This window comes from Stylophora pistillata, chromosome 12, assembly GCF_964205215.1.
Source record: "Stylophora pistillata chromosome 12, jaStyPist1.2, whole genome shotgun sequence".
NCBI classification, from domain to species: Eukaryota; Metazoa; Cnidaria; class Anthozoa; order Scleractinia; family Pocilloporidae; genus Stylophora; species Stylophora pistillata.
The window spans coordinates 4532817-4552500 of NC_142530.1; the positions used below are offsets into that span (position 1 = coordinate 4532817).

General features: G+C 38.6%; 3 protein-coding genes across 3 annotated transcripts in view; 1 reads left to right on the forward strand and 2 right to left on the reverse strand.

Annotated features, from left to right (window-relative positions):
* Positions 1 to 1111: 1111 nt before the first annotated feature.
* Positions 1112 to 14237, reverse strand: LOC111325976 (protein adenylyltransferase SelO, mitochondrial). Its single transcript, XM_022929893.2, has 18 exons — positions 13644 to 14237; positions 12899 to 13037; positions 12374 to 12407; positions 11125 to 11236; positions 10651 to 10774; positions 9888 to 10003; positions 9388 to 9491; positions 8243 to 8366; positions 7779 to 7827; positions 7672 to 7706; positions 6949 to 7059; positions 6280 to 6366; positions 5773 to 5899; positions 4093 to 4160; positions 3710 to 3752; positions 3570 to 3613; positions 2883 to 2949; positions 1112 to 1789 (listed from the first exon to the last, which is right to left on the reverse strand). The coding sequence occupies exons 1-18, from the start codon at positions 14138 to 14140 to the stop codon at positions 1589 to 1591; spliced, it is 2082 nt and encodes a 693-aa protein (XP_022785628.2). The 5' UTR covers positions 14141 to 14237; the 3' UTR covers positions 1112 to 1588.
* A 1293-nt stretch (positions 14238 to 15530) lies between these two features.
* On the reverse strand, positions 15531 to 16724 carry LOC111325956 (large ribosomal subunit protein uL2m). Its single transcript, XM_022929876.2, has 2 exons — positions 16647 to 16724; positions 15531 to 16521 (listed from the first exon to the last, which is right to left on the reverse strand). Exon 2 carries the CDS (start codon positions 16474 to 16476, stop codon positions 15607 to 15609), a length of 870 nt encoding a protein of 289 aa, XP_022785611.2. The 5' UTR covers positions 16477 to 16521; positions 16647 to 16724; the 3' UTR covers positions 15531 to 15606.
* Positions 16725 to 16758: 34 nt separating this feature from the next.
* The window catches only part of LOC111325954 (NADH-ubiquinone oxidoreductase 75 kDa subunit, mitochondrial), a 12298-nt gene continuing 9372 nt past the window's right edge, over positions 16759 to 19684 (forward strand). Inside the window, exons 1-6 of the mRNA XM_088741504.1 lie at positions 16759 to 16870; positions 17069 to 17154; positions 17556 to 17650; positions 17815 to 17922; positions 18592 to 18668; positions 19442 to 19588. Coding sequence (XP_088597630.1) covers positions 17079 to 17154; positions 17556 to 17650; positions 17815 to 17922; positions 18592 to 18668; positions 19442 to 19588 — 503 coding nt within the window. The 5' untranslated portion in view covers positions 16759 to 16870; positions 17069 to 17078. The remainder of the gene's footprint in view (positions 16871 to 17068; positions 17155 to 17555; positions 17651 to 17814; positions 17923 to 18591; positions 18669 to 19441; positions 19589 to 19684) is intronic.

The following is a 19684-nucleotide window of genomic DNA, read 5'->3' on the forward strand; positions in this document are numbered from 1 at the left end:
ATGCAAGCCCCCGACTGAGTCTCAGGTTTGCATGACTTTCTTGAATTCTTCCAAAGCCGCAATAAAAACACGGGAAAAGTCCCTTGTCGTTTAATGACCAGTATCAGATACACCTAATCTACCACGCATTTTGACTCGCTTTTTTATTACCTTTCGGTGGAGAAACGCAAATTTGACCTCATTTTGACGTAATCTGTGTTTTAATACTGAACATGTTCAGATGTACGGTAACACGTAGTCTCATTACACGCTGCAAAATTCTTTGACACTCGACATTCACACAGCCACTTTTTAAGGAAGTTTAATGCCATAAAATCGAATATGAACCCCCCCCTCCCTCATTTATCTGTCTTGAATCACAACAAACAGAGAAACATCGAGTAAGGGGGAAAGGCTGTGAAAGCGCGGGTACAGATGAGGGATGAAATTGGTTTCCTACAGCAAAAGTTTGTGTTCTCAGTAGTGACGAGTCAACAGTTTTGTCCCGATTGTGGCTGTATCTTTTCACTTAGATTTATCCAGCATTTCAGTTAAAATTGTTTTGCGTCATACTAAGAACGGTATGTTGAAAGTTCACCCTGACGATTGGACGATTTTGGCATCAATCTGCTTTTTCGCTTCGAGAGGGACATATATATGGAATGCGAGAAAGACAATATGTTAAACTTGTGGTCATGCTATATCTCTTCAGTTTCTTGATGAAATATTGCTAGGAGTGTTTCACGTCTCAATTCATAGCAAACTGAGGCTTGAAAGGATATTTCAAACGAGCTCATCCTCGCTATTTCGTATAACTGGGCTTGAAAGTTTCTTCAAACCACGCGAATTATCATGTAAGACGATTTTAAAAGGGCGATTTCCCTATTGTAACTCATTTAAAAACTGTCATCACTTTTAAAATAAATTTAGACCAAAAAAAACCAAACTGTGGTTGTTCTCAGTCTACATTACACAATCTGTAGTGAGAAGTACGCATTTCGTTTCCTAGCCTGCATTTTGCAGTAACAATGATTCACAAAATTCGGCGGACAAACTGAAGCGGTTTTAATTACTCATCCAATATCTCGGAACGTGGATAAACAAACTCGCAAAAGGACAAAAAACCACAAAGTTATAAAAAATATGTTACTGTATTGTTTCATTCCAGATCTACTTCACATCGGGTACAAACTGCCAATTACTGGTTTTTGCTAGTACCGTCAACAACTGGAAGAGATAAACCAGTCTAGATTGTATACAGAACTGATCATCGTCCAGGGCTCGAGAAATTTCAAGGACTGCTAAAAACGATAAAACGAACACAATCTCAAGGCGGTGAGGATGGTAACATAATACTTGAGGTGGTTGTCTTCAAGTTGTCGTTATAACAGCTGCGGAGAGACTAAAAACTGTTTTGATTACGCAATATCACCCTCAAGAGGTCTTTGTGAAAGCCTGGTGACTAGTTGAGAGCTGCGTGCGGTGACGTCAATTTTGACACGCTGTTTAAATGTACGAGTTTATTACCACTTCATCGCTTTGACTGAGAGGGACGATGGAGCCACTCCGCCACGAGGATCTACGACAATTCTCGAAAGATTTATGAAGATCACGAAAGCCGCATATTAAACGCATCATCAGGCAATTTATCAAGGTTAGTTTTCCTTGTATCTGGTGAGTTGAACAGCCCTGTTTTTTCGTTATTACAAGACGAGGAGGAATAAGTACTTGCTGCTTCGTAAAGCGTAGTTTGGTCAAATTCCACATCGTCTCTGTAAGGTGTTTTTAACCGTTTCAGAATTGTTTGAACCTGTAAAAGAAAAGGAGAGGGAAATATAAAATACTAAACTATCAGTATGTGTGTCTTAATCCACATATGCATCAGCGCTTGCAAGTATTCCCTTTGCAAGGTTTTCTTTTGCATTATAGATGGGAAAATAGTCCTAAAAAAATCTTTTCCCAAAAGCCTACAAACCAGGTCGTGCACAAGGAAATTTGACAAGGGAAAAGAATGGCGGAAACGAAATTAAGTCGGTGTGTTTATGACCAAGAGAAACGAAATTGTCCCTTGATTTTCTTTTGATATGTCTAATAACATGGATACTTGTCGAGGAATTTCAGAAAGAGTTTCGGGAAACTTAAGTGGTTTACCCACGAGTAGTTTCCTCTAACAAGCGTCTCTGTTTTCTTTGACAAAGTAAAGAGGGAGCGATTTTTGCATTGGGATCAACTGAAGGATCTATTACATAACTTGCACTTATTGCAAAAAGATATACATCGGCGAAACAGGCAGAAGACTAGGTGACCGATTCCGAGAACACGTTCGAGACGTGGAAAGGAATGACAAGGACACATCGAAATCAGTCGCTAGACATTTTTTAAATTAAAATTTACCTAATCATTCTAAGCAACATATGGCAATCTGCGGTCTTTCCTTGCACTAAGGTAGCACGGAAAGCCGTAAAAATCTTGAACAAAAGCTCATCTTTCAAACCGGCAGTCTAAATCCCACAGGGATCAACGAACGCTTTTCATTCCACTAATTTATTCATGTTTTTCTCGTTGCCATGTTCCCACCAATAACGTAGCTCCATTTTCTACCTTTAAAAGCACACACAACCCACAATTCTTCTATTCGCTCCGACGAAGGGCTAACGCTCGAAACGTCAGCTTTTGTAATCGTTACGGTGGCCAATTTACCATTTCAACTTTGTTGATATATCCAAATTATGAAGGAAAAGGAGACCGGGTGAGGGAAAAAAAAAATTCACTTCCTTTTTTCGTACTACTCACTGTCTCTTTCAATCGTGCTGACCGGAAGTAAACCGGCGAATGAGCACGCGCCGCAACGCATTACAATATTAAAAATGTTTGAGAGCATCTACAGATCTCACTGCTCTTACCAAAGAGAAGTCTCCATTTTCTGCTGCCTCTATAGCCCTTTGGGCGATGTAATTTCGAAAAATGAACCTGCCAATAAAATACAAGCACAAGGATATGGTTAAAAATAAGAGAGTTAAATAGAATTAAACTCGGCAATCTCAGAATTAATTTTTGTTTTAGCGAATTAGGAATTACAAAAGATGTGGACGAACCGGTAGCTTTATGCTCAGCGGAATGAAATTCAATGAATTCGGGCTCGATTACAAGCTGAGTCAACGTGTTGTGGTCTTAAGCCAAGCATATAATTCCCGTGGTAACTATCTCTGGAACGTAAATTGTCCGGGAAACTTAACAGAAAGTAGAGAGTGAGAGAGAGGAGGGTGGGGGTGGGGGTGAGGGTGAGGGGGGTGGGCGGATGGGGAATGGGAAGGATAATAACCTTTAATGAACTACCATCCCTTGTAAGATGATTGGCAATACTCCTAAGGAGGCTTGTTGCCAACGAAACAGGGATAAGTTTCGACAGCAATGCGAGACAGTCTCGATATAAAGGTCTTGGGTGCAGTGAAAAGAGTTTCACCAGTTTATTTGTCAATTTTGGACTCTACACTCGCGTGCTGATTATTAAAGTTGGAGAGAGTCGGTGATCGTGGATTCGGGGCTTGAAACCATCATTTCGTTCTTCAAGAAGAAACAACAACATGTACCTTGGGTTGTTTGCTTTCATCACTTTGACTCGTTCTTTGTTTACCTGCGCGCAAGACAGAAAAGTGAATCAATGAAAAACACAAAGTAAGGAAAATTTTACAAGGAGTTTCTTTCAAGTGAATGGAAATGTCGTCTTTACCTCTTCAGCATCAAGTTGGTCGCATTCCAGATCAAGACGAGCTCTTGGTAAATGAGAGAAAATACCGTAAAAGAAAGAACAAATAACAAATGAAAACAAGAGTACACTTGTCAACTCTAATGTAATAACATACCAATTACATACTGAATATCCTTACTTTCACCCCTTCTCTCCCAGAACGATGTTGAAGTTTGTTGTCTGTGATGATAGAACATTAAATAGGGGGGATAATACTGGAAACTGCAGTTCATTTAACCTACACTTCCAATTACTTTCTTTGAAAGTAGCTAGCGACGTGGATATTATGTGTCCCTTAACTTTTTTCTTCAAGCGAAGATTACCCTTATGGTACTGATCTCATCCGCGACCTGATTCACACTCACTTGTAAGCTCTGATCCACTGCGTCCATAGAACGCGGTCGTTATCCTCTTTTCCTTTTTGAGTTGACTCCTGAGTTGACGATTAATCAACCATGAATAAATCAATTTGGTTTTATTAATTGAGTTGATAATGTCAATTGGCCACCTTAAAAAGATGCTAAGCTGACGTTTGGAGCGTTAGGCCTCTGTTGTGCGTACCGGTGAAGGTCTAACGCTCAAGCTTAGAAACTCCAAGGTGGCCAGTTAACATCATAAACCCAGTTAATAAAACCAAATTATCTTGTTATACACCCTCCTCCCCCCAGCCGAAGCTGCACCACAGCTTCTTTTACAAACTACCCCTTTGTTCATTAATAAATCAATAAATCACGGAATCAATCAATCACGGAATTAACACGCAGTCATTCACGCAATCAATCACGCAATCAATCAATCACGCAATCAATCAATCACGCAATCAATCAATCACGCAATCTAACACGCAATCAATCAATCAATCACAGAAGTAATTAAGCAATCTAACACTCAATTTAGAATTCATAATCATATATTACGTTTAATTTGAGTGATGTTGTTTAAAAAAGAGAAATAATAAACAATTTCTTCCTATTAAATGAGTTTGTGGTTTGTACGTTCTGAGGCTAGTCTTTAAAGGTTACAAATTTTCATAAACTATCATAAATAGTAAGTTTAACAAAAAACGAAAGGAATAAATGTACTTGACCCATTTATCTTATCTCTGAGATAGTACGTGCGCTACGATTGGTCAAATTAGCGGAGCGTGTTTCTCTGTACAGCCTGCTAGATTCAAAGTTTGTTTTTGGGCCATAAATCAGTCCGTAACTTACAGAGTGGCACTCGAACTAGGTTAGTAAGAAGTCTTTATTATCAAACTGCATTCCATAGAGTACAAATAACGCCATAGACGAGTACAAATATCATGCGGCATTTGTACTCCAGAGAACCGGTTAGACAGGTTTTCTCGCATCATGCAAGCGAAGAATTGAACTGAAGTTACGAAAAAGAAAATGGCGGACAATTTGAATCGTATTTCTGACGACGAAGAGTCGGAATGGCTGGCAAATATAGATCCAAGTTTATTAGATGAATCGAACGAAGAAAAACAGCTAGACTACCAGGAAATTCCTTCATCTATTGAAGAAAATAGAAACAGCAACACGACAACGCGCCAATTCCGTTCCGGTTAGCACACTTCTGTTACACACTCCCGGTAAATAAACATCCGCGAAATTCGCCCGCACTAAAATAACAATTTGGTGTGTCGGATAAGAAATAACTTATTAGATGCTTTGTTGTGTATTACCGCTGAGTATTCTTACTCGTTATAGGTATTTTGACTCGCCCTACGGGCTCGTCAAAATGCTTTCTGTTCTCAGCGATGAAGACATCAATCCCGTAACTCACCGCGCGCTTTCCACTTGACCTCAGGCCTTCCACACGGGCACACTTATTCAAAACTTTCACAAACTAGCCTGAGGACAAGTGGAAAGCGCGCGGTGAGTTACAGGATTGGCGTTCACGCCTCTTTTGTAGAAGTGAAAGACCCAAGGTTCCCGTTATATTTAAATCAACAACACGGCACAACTCCTAAAAATACTCAGCGATACTACTCAACGAAACGTCTAATAAGATATACTTACTCGATCAACCTGCTCTTTTACCTTAAGCTGTTCAATTTTGTCCCGACGCCTTTTATCCTCCAAAAGATGTTTATCAGCTTCCTTTTCTATATGAGAAATTACATTTGGACTTGACTTCCAAACCTCTCTGCACATTGCTATCATCTGACTAGAAACACAAACATGTGGAAAAAAAAGTTGGACGGACCATGTGGTGGCAGATCGCTAATTTCCAGTAGGGCGAAATGCATTTTATAAAAGTTTTGAATAAGCGTGCCCGTGTGGAAGGCCTGGGGACAAGTGGGAAGCGCGCGGTGAGTTACGGGATTGGCATTCACGCCTCTCTTGTAGAAGTGAAAGACCCAAGGTTCCCGTTATATTTATTTCGCCATATGCAATGGTAAACCACTATATAGGGTGACAAGAGAGAAGTCTCTCGACGAGACAAAATGGCTTTACGATTTATACGCTGGGCTCTGGAGTTAGAATGCTATAACACTTTTCGACCCATGTAAAGGAAGTCTACTCGCTGGCTTTTTTCGCACTAACCTCCATTCAAGGACTGTCGAATACGCTTTGATTAGTCCTTGCAGAGGAACACATTGAGACACAAGGTATTCGATGATGTCTTCATCGCTGAGAACAGAAAGCATACATGATGATTACTCAGCAACAATGAAAAATAAGCTTTGACTTTGATTAGTGCCAACGACCACGTACTTATCTGATTTAGATTGGAGCTGTGATCTGTTAACAAACTCCACGTGACTTTTCCGGGCTTTTTCAAACGGTCACATGTTCTCAACTTAATGTCGAATTGGTTAAGCCACCTAAGTGAAGTTCAACAGTACCTCTCCAATGCAATATAAAATTGCATTCGTTCAGCTTTGTAACGTTCTATGATTGGATGAACAAAGCTAGGTGGCCTTGTTCACCCGTACTCTCTTCAAATTCTCAGTCTAGGAACAGGCTGAGGACGCACCTTCCACTGCCACCAGAAATTAAAGCTATTTGTCAGACTACGACATTTTGCCCCAACCAATTTCTCCAAAAAATTCCCTTAAATTTTACTCGTTACATTCAGTTAAAGGCTTTATCTTTTAAATAGCGGTTGCTTGAAACAGTTTCCTGCACCCGTGATAAACCATACACTTTGCGGTATCAACAAACGCGTCTGAATATTGAAACATGGATGAAAAGATTAGTGATAGAACAAACCTTTTCGACGATGGACACCCCTTTGGTGTTAAATCACTGAGACATCGGAAGGTGTTGGTAAAATCAGCTCCAGTTTTCTCCATGGTGTCAAACAGAGCTGTGATTAGCTTCCTACCAAAATAATCGCATAGGACACGTCAGTCTGGTTTCGTAAGAGATCAAACGCAGTAGACAGAAAGAGAAGTAAGAAGCGTTGTCAAAAGAATTGTACGAAGAACTTCGACCTCGACTAAAACATCGCGACGCAAAACCTTGCTAGTCCCAGTTGTTCGAAAGCCGATTAGCACTAACCCGTGGCTAAATTTTAATCTGGGTTCTTTATTCCTTTGTTCAAAAGCTTTTTTGAGATAATTTTCTCTATTTTTCTTAGAGCAATCAATCATCAAATTGTAGACAAAAAGAATTCTACGAATATTCTTTTAAGGCTTTTAGATCCGAAATCAGATTTCACACTAACCCTGGGTTATCTTAGCCCGGCTTTGAACAAGCCGGCCCAGCTGTACGGTCGGACCGGTGGGCTGGTAACCAGAGGGGTATATAAGTACAAGCAGAGGGAAAGGAATGAGGGGTACAAATGGCTTCAAATATTCATTCACAAAAAGATGGACCTAATGGGGGGCAATCATGTAAGTGGGGAGGGGGAGGGAGGTTATGACCGGGGACTGGGATATCACGGTATACTCTCAGTGATTCATTCTTAGTATGGTCACAAATTTCACTCACTCATCTGTCGGCAGTTCTTTCTTCAACAATCCAAGCTGAAACATTAAAAAATAATGATAATTACTAAATAAATAACAAAAGAGAGCTGCATAACTGAAAAAGTTTACCTTCAACTTCATTTTGGCCATGTAACACCTTTGGAATTCCGAATCAAATCTGAAAAGAGAAGAAATTACAAATAATTTTCCAGACATATCCAGGCATACCCCTTTCCTGAGGAGCTGGAGGTTTTACCACATTACAAGGTCGACCCCTACAGGTTTGCCCTGCCTATAATGAGCTCTTCCCAAATAAAAATCATATACTGAGTATTAGCACTTCAGAGTAAGCAAAAACATTTTAAATACTTTGAAAAATCCATAGACTGAACTACATGCAACTATAAGGTCAAGGGATGGGTACACATCAGAAATGATCACAAAATAATTTTAGTTTGAAAAACAGGAGGAGCAGAGAAAATATCTTATTGTAGACTGAAATGAGACACAGGTTTCAAGACAAACCACAAACCACTCTTGGATAGGTTATATCCCAGAAAACCTCTCCCATCCCTGATCATAAGAACACTTACAAATCTTCTAACAGAGTCCTGGATTTGTGTAGAGGTAGTACATCTTGAATGGCCTCAGCCAATGTGAGCAAATTCCATTTGCAAAGTTCAGGCTGATTCTTGAAAGAGTTCCTTCTCCTAGCATCTGTTTGTGCAATAAATACATACAGTCATGAGTGCACAGAAACACAATTTATTATATAGATACTGATGAAATACCAGGATTTCTCCTTTTACTAAAAAATCATATCTTCACCGCACGCAGTGAAGATACTATTTTTATCTTTCATGTGTGAGGATACTGGTGTGGCCATGGTTATCAACATAATTACCCAATTGCTGTTTTGAAAATGAATAAAAAGTTGTCTTTTATGTGGAAATTCCATCAGTATCTATATAATAAACAGAACATTACATGGCCACTTGGGGATACGAATTTTATCTTCTCGTGCTGAAAGTATCTCTTACGAGTGAGCGCAGCGAACGAGTGAGAGATACTTTCAGCATGAGAAGATAAAATTCGTATCTCCAAGTGGCCATGTAAAATCCTCTATATATGAAGAAAGAATTTGAAGCAGAACAAACAAGTGAACACTTATGATGTGCTCTGAAGGTCAAGCTGGGTTCCAATTTTAGACAATGAGGATAAGTACTTTTTACCTTGGAAATGAATTAGATTTTAACAGTCACTTGAGTATATCCATGGGTGGGGGGGGGTTCTATGCCCATTTTTCCCATGATGATGAATTGGATTTTAGAATGTTGGTTTTTCATGAGGAAGGATTTGTGTATAACTATAAGTAAAAAGGGAATACATGTACATGGTGAAAGATTTTAACAGGAGGGCAGAAACAGGAAAACTTGGGAAAAAAACCTTTAATGAGATGGCAACATTCATCACAAAGTCAATTGTCAACCCACAAGTGATGCAAGGTTTGAGAGTCAAACTCCTGCCACAGAATTAAGAAGGACGTGCTTCATCACCGCATCATCTTGCAACCTAAATTCTGTCAATGGATTGAGATTTAGATATAATCTTCTCTCATGAATTACCTATTCTATTTTTGAATCTTGGAGTCCCCCTTATTGTGGAATTGATCAGTGAGACATGCAGTACATACATGTCACCTTTCACTGTGCGACCCAAGTTAATCTTTACCACTTACCAGATGCTTGACTCATATAATTTGGATCATAATAATCCAGAAATCCAAAAGGCCCATAATCAATTGTGATACCAACAATGCTCATGTTGTCTGTATTTAACACTCTGCAAAAAAATTATATTTTGAATAAGGAGCAGTCTTATTTACTTTACAGCACAAACAAAATCAAGCCTCAATACCATAATTTGTATGTTTTACCCTTTAATGTGGTTTAAGAGAGATTGACATTTAATTTCTCCTTACCATTAGTCACCCTTGAATTAAATGCAAACAGCAGAGAGAATATAAGACTTTGTTCCAGTAACCAGTCTTTAGGCTTCAAAAGAACTCTGATCCCTGACATCTTACCATGAAAAAAATGAAAGAGAAATCTACACCCCCCCCCCCGTTCCTGACAGAAGCCCTACCTCAACCCCTTCTTCCTTTAATTTGAGGCAACAAAATGATACAAGAAAGAGAGCATAATTATTGTCTATTTGTTGATCAAATGTCTGTCTTACCCATGACAAAATCCAACACACTGCCAACTGGCCACAAGGCCAGCAGTTAACAAGGTCAACTCTTTAAAAAAGGCAAGATAGTGTTCTTCAGGACTCTGAAAGTCTCCAGTAGAGATCTGATTAAAAAAATAATTACAATTTATACCTGCTAAATTTATAAAAATTAAAGAAAAATAGAAAAGATTTAAGATAAATTGAATAAAATCTAATTACATAAACCTGTATCAAAAAAAAAACAACTTTTTATTCACTTTGCAACCCAGAAAATGTTTGTGTAAATGTGTAGTTTAATAATTTGTGTGGTTTTGGGTTTCAATTCACGAACTGTTTCAACTACTTTACCAAAACACATCAACAACTTGGCAAAGGGTGAATTGTCACTGATCCAAATTCAAAACCATTTACTACATGTGATAATGATATTAACCCTTCTACTCACAAGATCTCATTTGTAATTCTCCTAACTGTCTGCCATACAATTCTTATGATGTTAGTTTGGAGAGTTTGGTTTTGAATCAACTAATATTCCCCCTAATGGATGTCTTTCTTTATTCTCATCACTCGACTGCTTGATATTAAATTCATATAATTGAAGGGAGAAATTCAGCTGATATTTTGCCATTCATGGGAGTTACAGGTAAAGTGTACAGGTTGATCCAGCAGCATGGCTTTAAGGACTGAGTGTGGTTGTAATTATGAAGAAAGTACCCATAGAGCAGTCGGTGGGAATCCAGCATACAATTTGAACTTATCACAGACATACTTGAGGGAAGAAGGTTTTAATGGTGTAGCTTAACAGCTGATGAAGAATGTCTGCTCTACCAGCACTAGGACCTTGATAGCCTGTCACAGGATCAGGTGGTTTGAAAATTTCAAAAGAGCCAAACCTAAGAGAGTTTGGAATTAGTAATCTGTAGCCACAAATTTCATGTTGTGCAGTTTCAGGTGAAAGGATAGTAAATATCTCATTCCATGTTTTAACATAATATTATAATACTCATGCATAGTGCCCATTTTGCAAAATATCCATGCAGATTTTATGTTAAACAATCAAATAAGGTATATGTACTCCACAGTTATATAAAACTATAAATGTGGATGTGCAATATGACTCTAAATTTCACAACATATTAGGTAGCGCTTAAGTAGACTTATGAAAAACACAGTCCTCTATGGGTAAACTGCAATGGACAATTGTGTGTTTAATCAATGTTTATAACAATTATGGCCTCTGTACCTCAGAAAGGTTGGAGCAATTCGCAATACTAGAGAAGCTTTTTCTTTTAAAATATTCCCCGTGTAATCCTTATCTCTTTCTATTAATGTATCTGAGGTTACACAACAGCCAGCTGAAACAAAATAAACAAGGTAACTTGAATAAAGCAAATTACTTCTTAGTCTGGCATAAACATTTGATTTGACAATCATATGTTAACCATAAAAGCTACCTATTTCACCTATTTCATAGATAAATTCTTTTGTTTAGAGATTATCTTTACCTTTTTGTCTGGGAAATGCCAGATCAGACCTACAGTATGCCTCCCTTACCTCAACAACAGTCAACTGATAACAAGTCTATGTAAATGTGGGTTTAGGGGAGGGGTGGGTGTGCAGTTTCTCAGATACTGTGATTGATCCAAAATTCCAATCTGAGAGGGTTAGAAAACAATTATCTAATCAAATGTATAAACAAAAATGGGCCAGTTTCATCCAAAGCTTAATGGATGATAACAAACTTAACTATAGGTATGAATGGATCATCTTTTACATGTAGGTATAAACCTTGAACACCCCAACATTTGTATACATATTCTCCATACTGTTCTCTACTGTATTTACCCATGTATGATACGCACTTTATTTCTATAAAAATAACCATCACAATTGTGGTGCGTATTATACATGGATTCCACTGTTTGTCAGGCATGTCCTAATTTGCATACGTTAAAAACAAAACAAAGAAAGTAACACGCTTAAAACTTTAATCAAATAGCTTATTTTCAATGAAAAATTCTAGGTGCATATTAATATTTTACTCTTAAATCAAGAGGAAAGACAAGTGTTGACATTATAGTAAATTTCTTATTCTTGTTGTCTGAGTAAATAATTGTACGAAGATTTAACTTGTCTTTTTTGCCATAAAAAACTTTTTTTCAGATAAATTTGGTTAAAAACAAGGGTGCGCATCATACATGGGTGTGTATTATACGCGGGCAAATATGGTATACATAATGTACGTGTGCTGACAAGGAGAATTTGTTTGACAATCAAGTGCTTCTTCAGTAAGTGATCATTTCCTTTGTTCTCCTGACCTTAATGTGAGATTCTGAGGGGTGATGTTGTAAGGAGAAATTAGATGTTAGTCACTTGTAGGGGTCAAGGGTTTAAAAAAAATTGTTCAAGACAAGTCATTCCCTTCATTCCTACAGCCAAGCATGAATCTCTTTAATAAGTAGAAACTGTTCCAGGAGATTTTTAAATTGTACCTCTTGTGGTTGGTATTCCCAGGTGATACATGGCCTGAAATAAATAACAAAAAAATCAATGCAGTAAATGGTTTGAACCCGGGGGTAACATGTGAAGGTGTAGTCTGATCGTCCGGGTGAGTGTAGTCCTGAGAAGGACTGTTGTCGGTGGTAGTGACTGACGTTTCGACAACCCGTGCAGAAGTCATCATCAGAGTCAAGTGTGATGATGACTTCCACTTGACTCTGATGATGACTTCCGCACAGGTTGTTGAAATGTCAGTCACTACCGTACCACCGACAACAGTCCTTCTCAGGACTACACTCACCCGGATGATCAGACTACACCTTCACAAAAAAATCAATAATCACTATACATCAATAAGTAATAATTGATGATGAAGACAGTGATATCAACACTGACAAATTCAGAAAACTAAATTTTTTATCTCAGTCAATAAAAAACGAAAAAATAGGAAAAAAAATTCTATGGTAGCTAGTCAAATTGAGGGGATGTGTGCTAGGATTAAAATCATAAGATTTTACCTCACTGCACAGGAATTCCCGAATGGATGATCTCAAGGCTTTACGGCCATCTCTGTGATTAGAGAAAGGAGTCAGACCTGATCCCTTCAGCTGAATTTCCCATCTTTCCCCAATGGGATTAATTATTTCACCCAGATACCTATTACCAAAAAGATGGAGAAAAAAATTAATCAAATTTGTAACTAAAAGACCCTCTTCAACCATCAATGGCATACGTGCAAATAAGTTGAGTTTGCTTTCAAATTGTTAGTAACAGTTCATGGAAAATGATCTCTGTGTTGAATGTTTGAATTGTATCCTAACTAATAAAAAATCAAGTACAGGGAACAGAAGGAGAGAGAAGAGAGGATTGCCAGAGTTAGCAGAAAGAAGAAGAGGTCTTAAAGTGTATTCTCTCAAACTCTACTTTTAATTTTTTTTTTTTTTAACTCTGTATGCCCTAACATCATGAGTATTCATGTTCTCCATACTAATCTCTCTACATTTCCTGTGGTAATGAAAGGGAAAATTTGTTTGAAAATCAGGAGCTTCTAAAATAGGTGATCATCTCCACATTAGCATAACCTTCAGATGTGATTAAAGGGTGATACTGTATGGAGAAATTAGAAGCCAGTCACTCTCAGGTCAGTTAACAGGTTAAGTGGTTATACCCAATGACAAGTTGACTTCATTGACGAAAAACGAGCCACTTAAATACGATACATTGATCTATCAAATGAGTGAAAATAGTCCGCCAGCTTCTTACATCGCAGCTCCATCTCCAAGCTGACCCGAGAAATACCCCTGTTGATGTCCGCAATAACAGTGAGCTGCAGTCTGACTTCCGGGAAGGATTTTGTTTCCACTCATATACTGCACAAAGCCGGGTCTTTTCACCTCAGATGGCGGTAGATCAAGGAGTGACAGAGCTTCCTGTGAGTAAGCTACAAGGGTTGGATTATTGACTGACGTCGGTTCCACGAGAGAAAAACATGCATCTTTGACTTGTCTTATGACATTTTGTGTTTCACTGTCGATTGGCAGGGAATGAAGAGCTAGATTGTCAAAGTTCAAGGTCTCTAAAGTTGTCATGGTGGTAGTTGATGCTCGGCATGCCCAAAGGAAGGAGGTTCGGAACAGAGGGAGAAAGTGACGAACAGATTTCAGACTCATCGATGAAGACGAACCGCCATCTTGTCCGAGGAAATGAGTAGACTGGGGAAAAGTCTGGAAAGGGAAGGAGAGAGCCTTTGAAACCGACATCGTACCATCATAGGGAGGCCGGGATGAAGAATATCGATCTAATGAAAATCGGAGGAACAAATGTTGTCACAAATGGACAATCTTAAAACATCTTGGCAAAGTTTAGCCTGCGTAGCAGCCCTAGAAGGATGGGGGAAGGGGGTAGGGAGCCGAGCAATGCGAGGCTTAGAGAAGGGATGTAGGAGGGAGAGCGGAACGAGGCTTGGGGAGAGGATAGGATAAGCTATATGGAGAATGATGGAGGATAGGCTTCCTTTCCTCTCCCCAAGCCTCTCTCCACTCTGCTCCCCTACTTCCCCCTCCCTCTAGGGCTGCTACACAGGCTAGCAAACTTGTGACTCCAGAATTTTATAACCCCACATTCACCCCCTCCATCCCCCCCCTCCCCCAAGAAAAAGGAGGAACTTCTCCAATGTATGAAAAAGTAGTCAGAAAAGATGGGTTGGTGGAGGTGTATCCAAATGTTCTCAACTTTAATGCAGAGAAACCTCTATACTGTTAAATTGTCTCTTACACCTTTCCTCATCTGCCAGAAACAAAAGAAATGTTTGTCCTGGCTAGAACTGAACACTTCAGCCTCCCTTAAGGGTCTTATTGTTCAATAGGGGGTTACATGTATCCCCAGTCCTGGATTAAGCCAAATTTCTTTTCTGTTACAAAGGAATAGGTCAGAACTAGAATTTCGTAGCATTTAATCTCAGTACTTCAAAAAAAAGGTAACCGAGACTGAAAAAAAAAAAAAAAAAATTATCCTTTTTTGTAAAAGCATACAGAAAATAAAAACATTTTAACTGTTTGATGTTTTAAAAGACATGGGCATTGATTCAGATATATGGTTCACAAAGATGTCGTAATGCAAGACAAAGGCTTATTATGAAACAATTGAACATGCCAGAAAAAACTGGTTTGAGTATCTCATGTTGAGGCCTATTTGTGAACTTCTCTCAAATGAAAAAAAAGAAAAAAAAAGGAAAAAGGCTTTCTTTTCAGAGTAATTTGGATATATCAACAAAGTTGAAATAGTAAATTGGCCACCGTAATCATTACAAAAGCTGATGTTTCGAGCGTTAGCCCTTCGTCGGAGCAAAGGGCTAACGCTCGAAACGTCAGGTTTGTAATTGTTACGGTGGCCAATTTATAATTTCAACTTTGTTAATATATCCAAATTATTTCATTACCCCCATCGACGCAGCCTCAAACAGTTTCTTTAGAAACTATCGGCCTTTATTTCTTTTCAGAGTACTGATGGTTCTGCTTGAATTTTTTTTCTTTTTTAAGGGAAAATTATTTAGATGACTCATCCACAAAAAAATAATGTACAACACAGCCACTGGAAGAACAGAAAAGAATATGGAATTTAAGTAGCATGACACAAATAAAAACTTAAGAGTAGTATTTCCATTGTTCTTCTTTATTTTTGATTGTCTTTGGTAGAAAAGATACAACTTTAACCTAACTCTAAGCTGTTATACCCTTTTCTTCTTCCAAAGAGTACGATTTATACCAGTCTGGCCTTTTGGTTTCCTATTGAGCCATCGATTTCTCCCTGCTTTACCAATGACTCGATTTTTATGATCGATATTAGAAACTCTCCCTAGAGTAGCCAGGCAATCAAGTGGAATGTCCTTCTCTTGTTTTGAAGGAAGTCGCAACCTAGCTGTAGTCTCAGTCTTATTGAGAATCTGTGCACATGTACCAGCAGCACGCACAAGCTGGGCACCATTTCCTGGCTGAAGCTCAACATTGTACACTAATGTACCAATTGGAAGATGAGCAAGTGGGTAGGCATCCCCAGGTTTTAGTCTTGCGATAGACTGGGGCTTCCCTCGGGAGGCTGTAACAACATCTCCGACTTTCATCTCATGAGGTGCAGTGATGATTTTCATTTTAGTGCTACCATCTCCTGCCACCAGTGCAATTCGACCAGAGCGGCAAGGATCATAGCCTATATGGAGGACTTTGTCTCGAATTGGCTTAGGTTCTTCATTTTCTTGTGACACAGGAGCTCTGACAAAGTCCACAATACGGAATGTCTGTGGATGCCCTCCTCCCTTATGCCGAATAGAAATATGCCCAGTTTCAGGATCTCTTCCTGACTTCTTGTGGTTACGTTTTACGGTTCCATCCTTGAGATAAGCTGGTACAGGAATGTTTGGCATACTTCGTGGTATCCTGATGAAATAATACTGTGTCTTTCCTTCAGCTACCATGCTTGTTGAGAAGGCTCGAAAAAGCAAACTCGAGAAAGGTAAAACACTGTGCTTTGAGTTCGCTATGGTATGGCGAAAGACTGATTTACTCAGTTTTGCAACTGTTAGAAGCTCATTCCATGCCATGATACGTGAACAAAACTGGCAATCGGAGACTGGGGAATCACAAGTCTGAAATTTACAAAGAAATTAGAGTGATGAACAACTTCGAAAGGTGGATTACTTTTAACTTTAATGGTGACAGGTTTTGATGATTATTCATTTTAAAGTACATTATAAAACTACAGAATATGTACCTCACAACGGCATTCTCGACTTTCAAGATGGCGGAGTTCCTTTCTACCTTACTAGACACGAAATACTTACTTATTTTAGGCATGTACCGCTGACAACTAGAGCCGTAGGTACTTCTGATCGCAGTACCCGTATGTAGCGCAAAGGTCGCCATCTTGTAAACTCTGTAGTGTGTTGTTGTTGATTTCCAGTGGGTTATAACACTTATTGCAAATCGATCTCACAGGTAAAACACTTGTTTAATTTTTAGATAATATTTATAGACTTTAACACGTTAATCTTGCTGCAAGTTAAGATATTTTATGAGCTAGATTTCTTGTACAGATTGAGTAGATTCTGCCGTACGTACCGCACTGTTGGTAATATACTTAAGTACAGTTATAGCGGCTTATGCTGTAGCTTAGGATTGCATTCACCTCTGTAGATTTTGCACAATGTGGAGGCTTGCTTTGTCAAAGGCGGCGAGAGTGAAGCCATCGCATGGATTGACGCCTACCTTGCAAGTTGCAGGTGATGATATTTCATTCATGTTTGTATTGAAGTCACTCTTCGATGTTACATAATATTTCAAATTAGTATAATTTCGGAGCTGAGTAAAGAGTTTCCAGCAATCTGATGGGTCGAGTGGTTCCTTTTATGATGCTATATAAACCGCTCCGTGCTGTTTATATAAAATGTTAATAAATGTTACTAAGATGTTATGATTTTAGAAATTCCTCTGTTGTTCAGCTTTTAAATTATACTAAAACAATTATTCGCCTCAGGTTCGGTGAATATTGTCAAATAATCCCCTCGACTTCGTCTTGGGGATTATTCGACAATATTCTCTGAACCTGAGGCGAATAATTGTTAATTAGTGATTACTATTTTCCAATATTTGTAATTCAATTTTTGCACTTTGCGTGTTTCAGCTCAGCATTATGCCACCGCTGCAGCTCCTGAAAAAATTGAAGTGTTTGTAAATGACAAAAGCCTGTTGGTGGATCCTGGCGTAACTGTTTTGCAGGTCAGACACCTCTCTCCTTTTGGTCTACCAATTTGGTTCAGTTCTATTGGTTTGTACGGCTGCTAAGCAATTTACTCAAGTTGAGGAGTATATTCACAGGTTACAGATTTTATCAGGTGACAAATAAATATACACTTGACTTTTTTTGTATTTCACCTATTTAGGCCTGTGCAATGGCTGGTGTAGAAATTCCAAGATTCTGCTACCATGATAGACTCTCTGTGGCTGGGAATTGTCGAATGTGCCTTGTGGAGGTAGAGAGGTCTATAAAGGTAAGTCATTTCAGCTCTTAGCTCCACAGTAGGGCCTCAAGTTGGAAACATTTTAAAGAAGGTTTATTGTCAAAGGAAATCACTACTTCATAAACTCTCTTTTAATTTTTAGTCCTTATTTTAAAGGTGGGTGAATGGAAAGACATTTTAGTCATTAGTATAGGTAATCCCATGGGGCTGAGTAAAATTAAGGTTTAATATCACACGTATTTTTGGAAGTTGCTGAAATTGCCCGAGTCGCGCAGTGACGAGGGCAATTTCTGCAACTTCTGAAAACACAAGTGATATTAATCCTTAATTTTACGAGGAGCCATGTGATTACTTGTTTATAATATAAGGGGCAAAATGTTTTCTTACTGATGTCGCGCAAAACGGGACGCTATTGTTACAAGACAAACAGAAATTTCTTTACCTTGACAGCCGTTGCTAAGCGATTTTCAGCCAATCATTTTCAAGTAATTTTGCCAATTACAAAAATTAAGAAAAAATGCCCTTTGTCTTGACCAATCACAATTCAGTAATTTTGCCCCTTATATGATAAATGATGTGAAATAGTGCAGTATTACTGCTCTCTTTTCTTAATTTTGTACATACAGCTGTACAGTAAGTACAAAGTGTGGAGCAATCTGGGTTTCATTAAAATTCCATGTGTCTTCCTCGTCCCAACAGCCTGTTGCATCTTGTGCAATGCCTGTTATGAAAGGAATGAAAATCAAGACAGATTCACCAATGACAAGAAAAGCAAGGTAATGCATAGTACCTATAAATTCTTATAAGTTATGTACACTTTTAATACTTGCACATTCCATCAATGGACCCTTCTAACTGCTATGAGTGGCCAAGACAGAATTCCTCCTTGCAATATCAATAGGACATCAAGTGTTCAGAATAAAGAAAGTTAGGAAATTATTAGTTGGTCCAATACCAAGCCTCCGAACTACCATCACGAGAATTGTATGGCAGCGAGTAAGAAAAATTACTCTTGAGATCTATGGAAGGTTAAGAAATACTGCACTAAATTGTAACAGGATGCAATCATAAGAACAACTAGCATGTTAGAAAAATAAATGCCTTTGTTTATGTGAATGGAGAGATCATGGGAACACCTCTACTTCCTGAGTCAATGTTTTTTTTAACTCTTAACCGATAAGAGTAACTAGCATAACAATATCACCCCTAAGTTGACTAAGGGAAATGATCACCTACTTAAAATATTTCTTGATTAATAAACAAGTTCTTTTTGTTACGACCATAGGAATTGTAAAGAGAATAGTATGGCGAATATGCATACTGATGTTAGGGTGTGAAGGGGCTGATATATCAAGGCTGTGCTCCAAAAAAAAAATGAAGGAAGCCCAGTGTTCTGAAACTGTGAAATTCATGGTGCTCAGTATGTGCTCTTTTATGAGAACACTAAGATTCCTAAGACACCTAAGAGCAAAAGTAAGGCACCAGGGGCCATTGGATGCTGCTAGACCACATCCCTGATGTATATGTTTTTTTTTTTTTTTTGGACCAGAGAGGGTGTGATGGAGTTTCTTCTTGTGAATCACCCTCTTGACTGTCCCATCTGTGACCAGGGAGGGGAGTGTGACCTACAGGATCAGTCTATGGCCTTTGGTAGTGACAGAAGCAGATTTGTTGACAACAGTTTTTCAGGGAAAAGGTACTGTGTTTCTTGACAGGTGATGAAATTTTTGAGCAGGAAACTGTGTGATTCATTCCAGTTTTTACTTACAGCACATTCTTATGAATAGTGTGG

Bases quoted from the DNA above. Each gene is read 5' to 3' on its own strand.
- LOC111325956 (XM_022929876.2), bottom strand. From the start codon at position 16,476: ATGGCATGGAATGAGCTTCTAACAGTTGCAAAACTGAGTAAATCAGTC.
- LOC111325976 (XM_022929893.2), bottom strand. From the start codon at position 14,140: ATGTCGGTTTCAAAGGCTCTCTCCTTCCCTTTCCAGACTTTTCCCCAG. The intron at 12,408-12,898 runs GTAAAATCTTAT...TATTTATTTCAG, and splicing joins GGGAATTCCTGTGCAGTGAG to GCCATGTATCACCTGGGAAT. The intron at 8,367-9,387 runs GTAAGTGGTAAA...TTGCACAAACAG, and splicing joins TTATATGAGTCAAGCATCTG to ATGCTAGGAGAAGGAACTCT.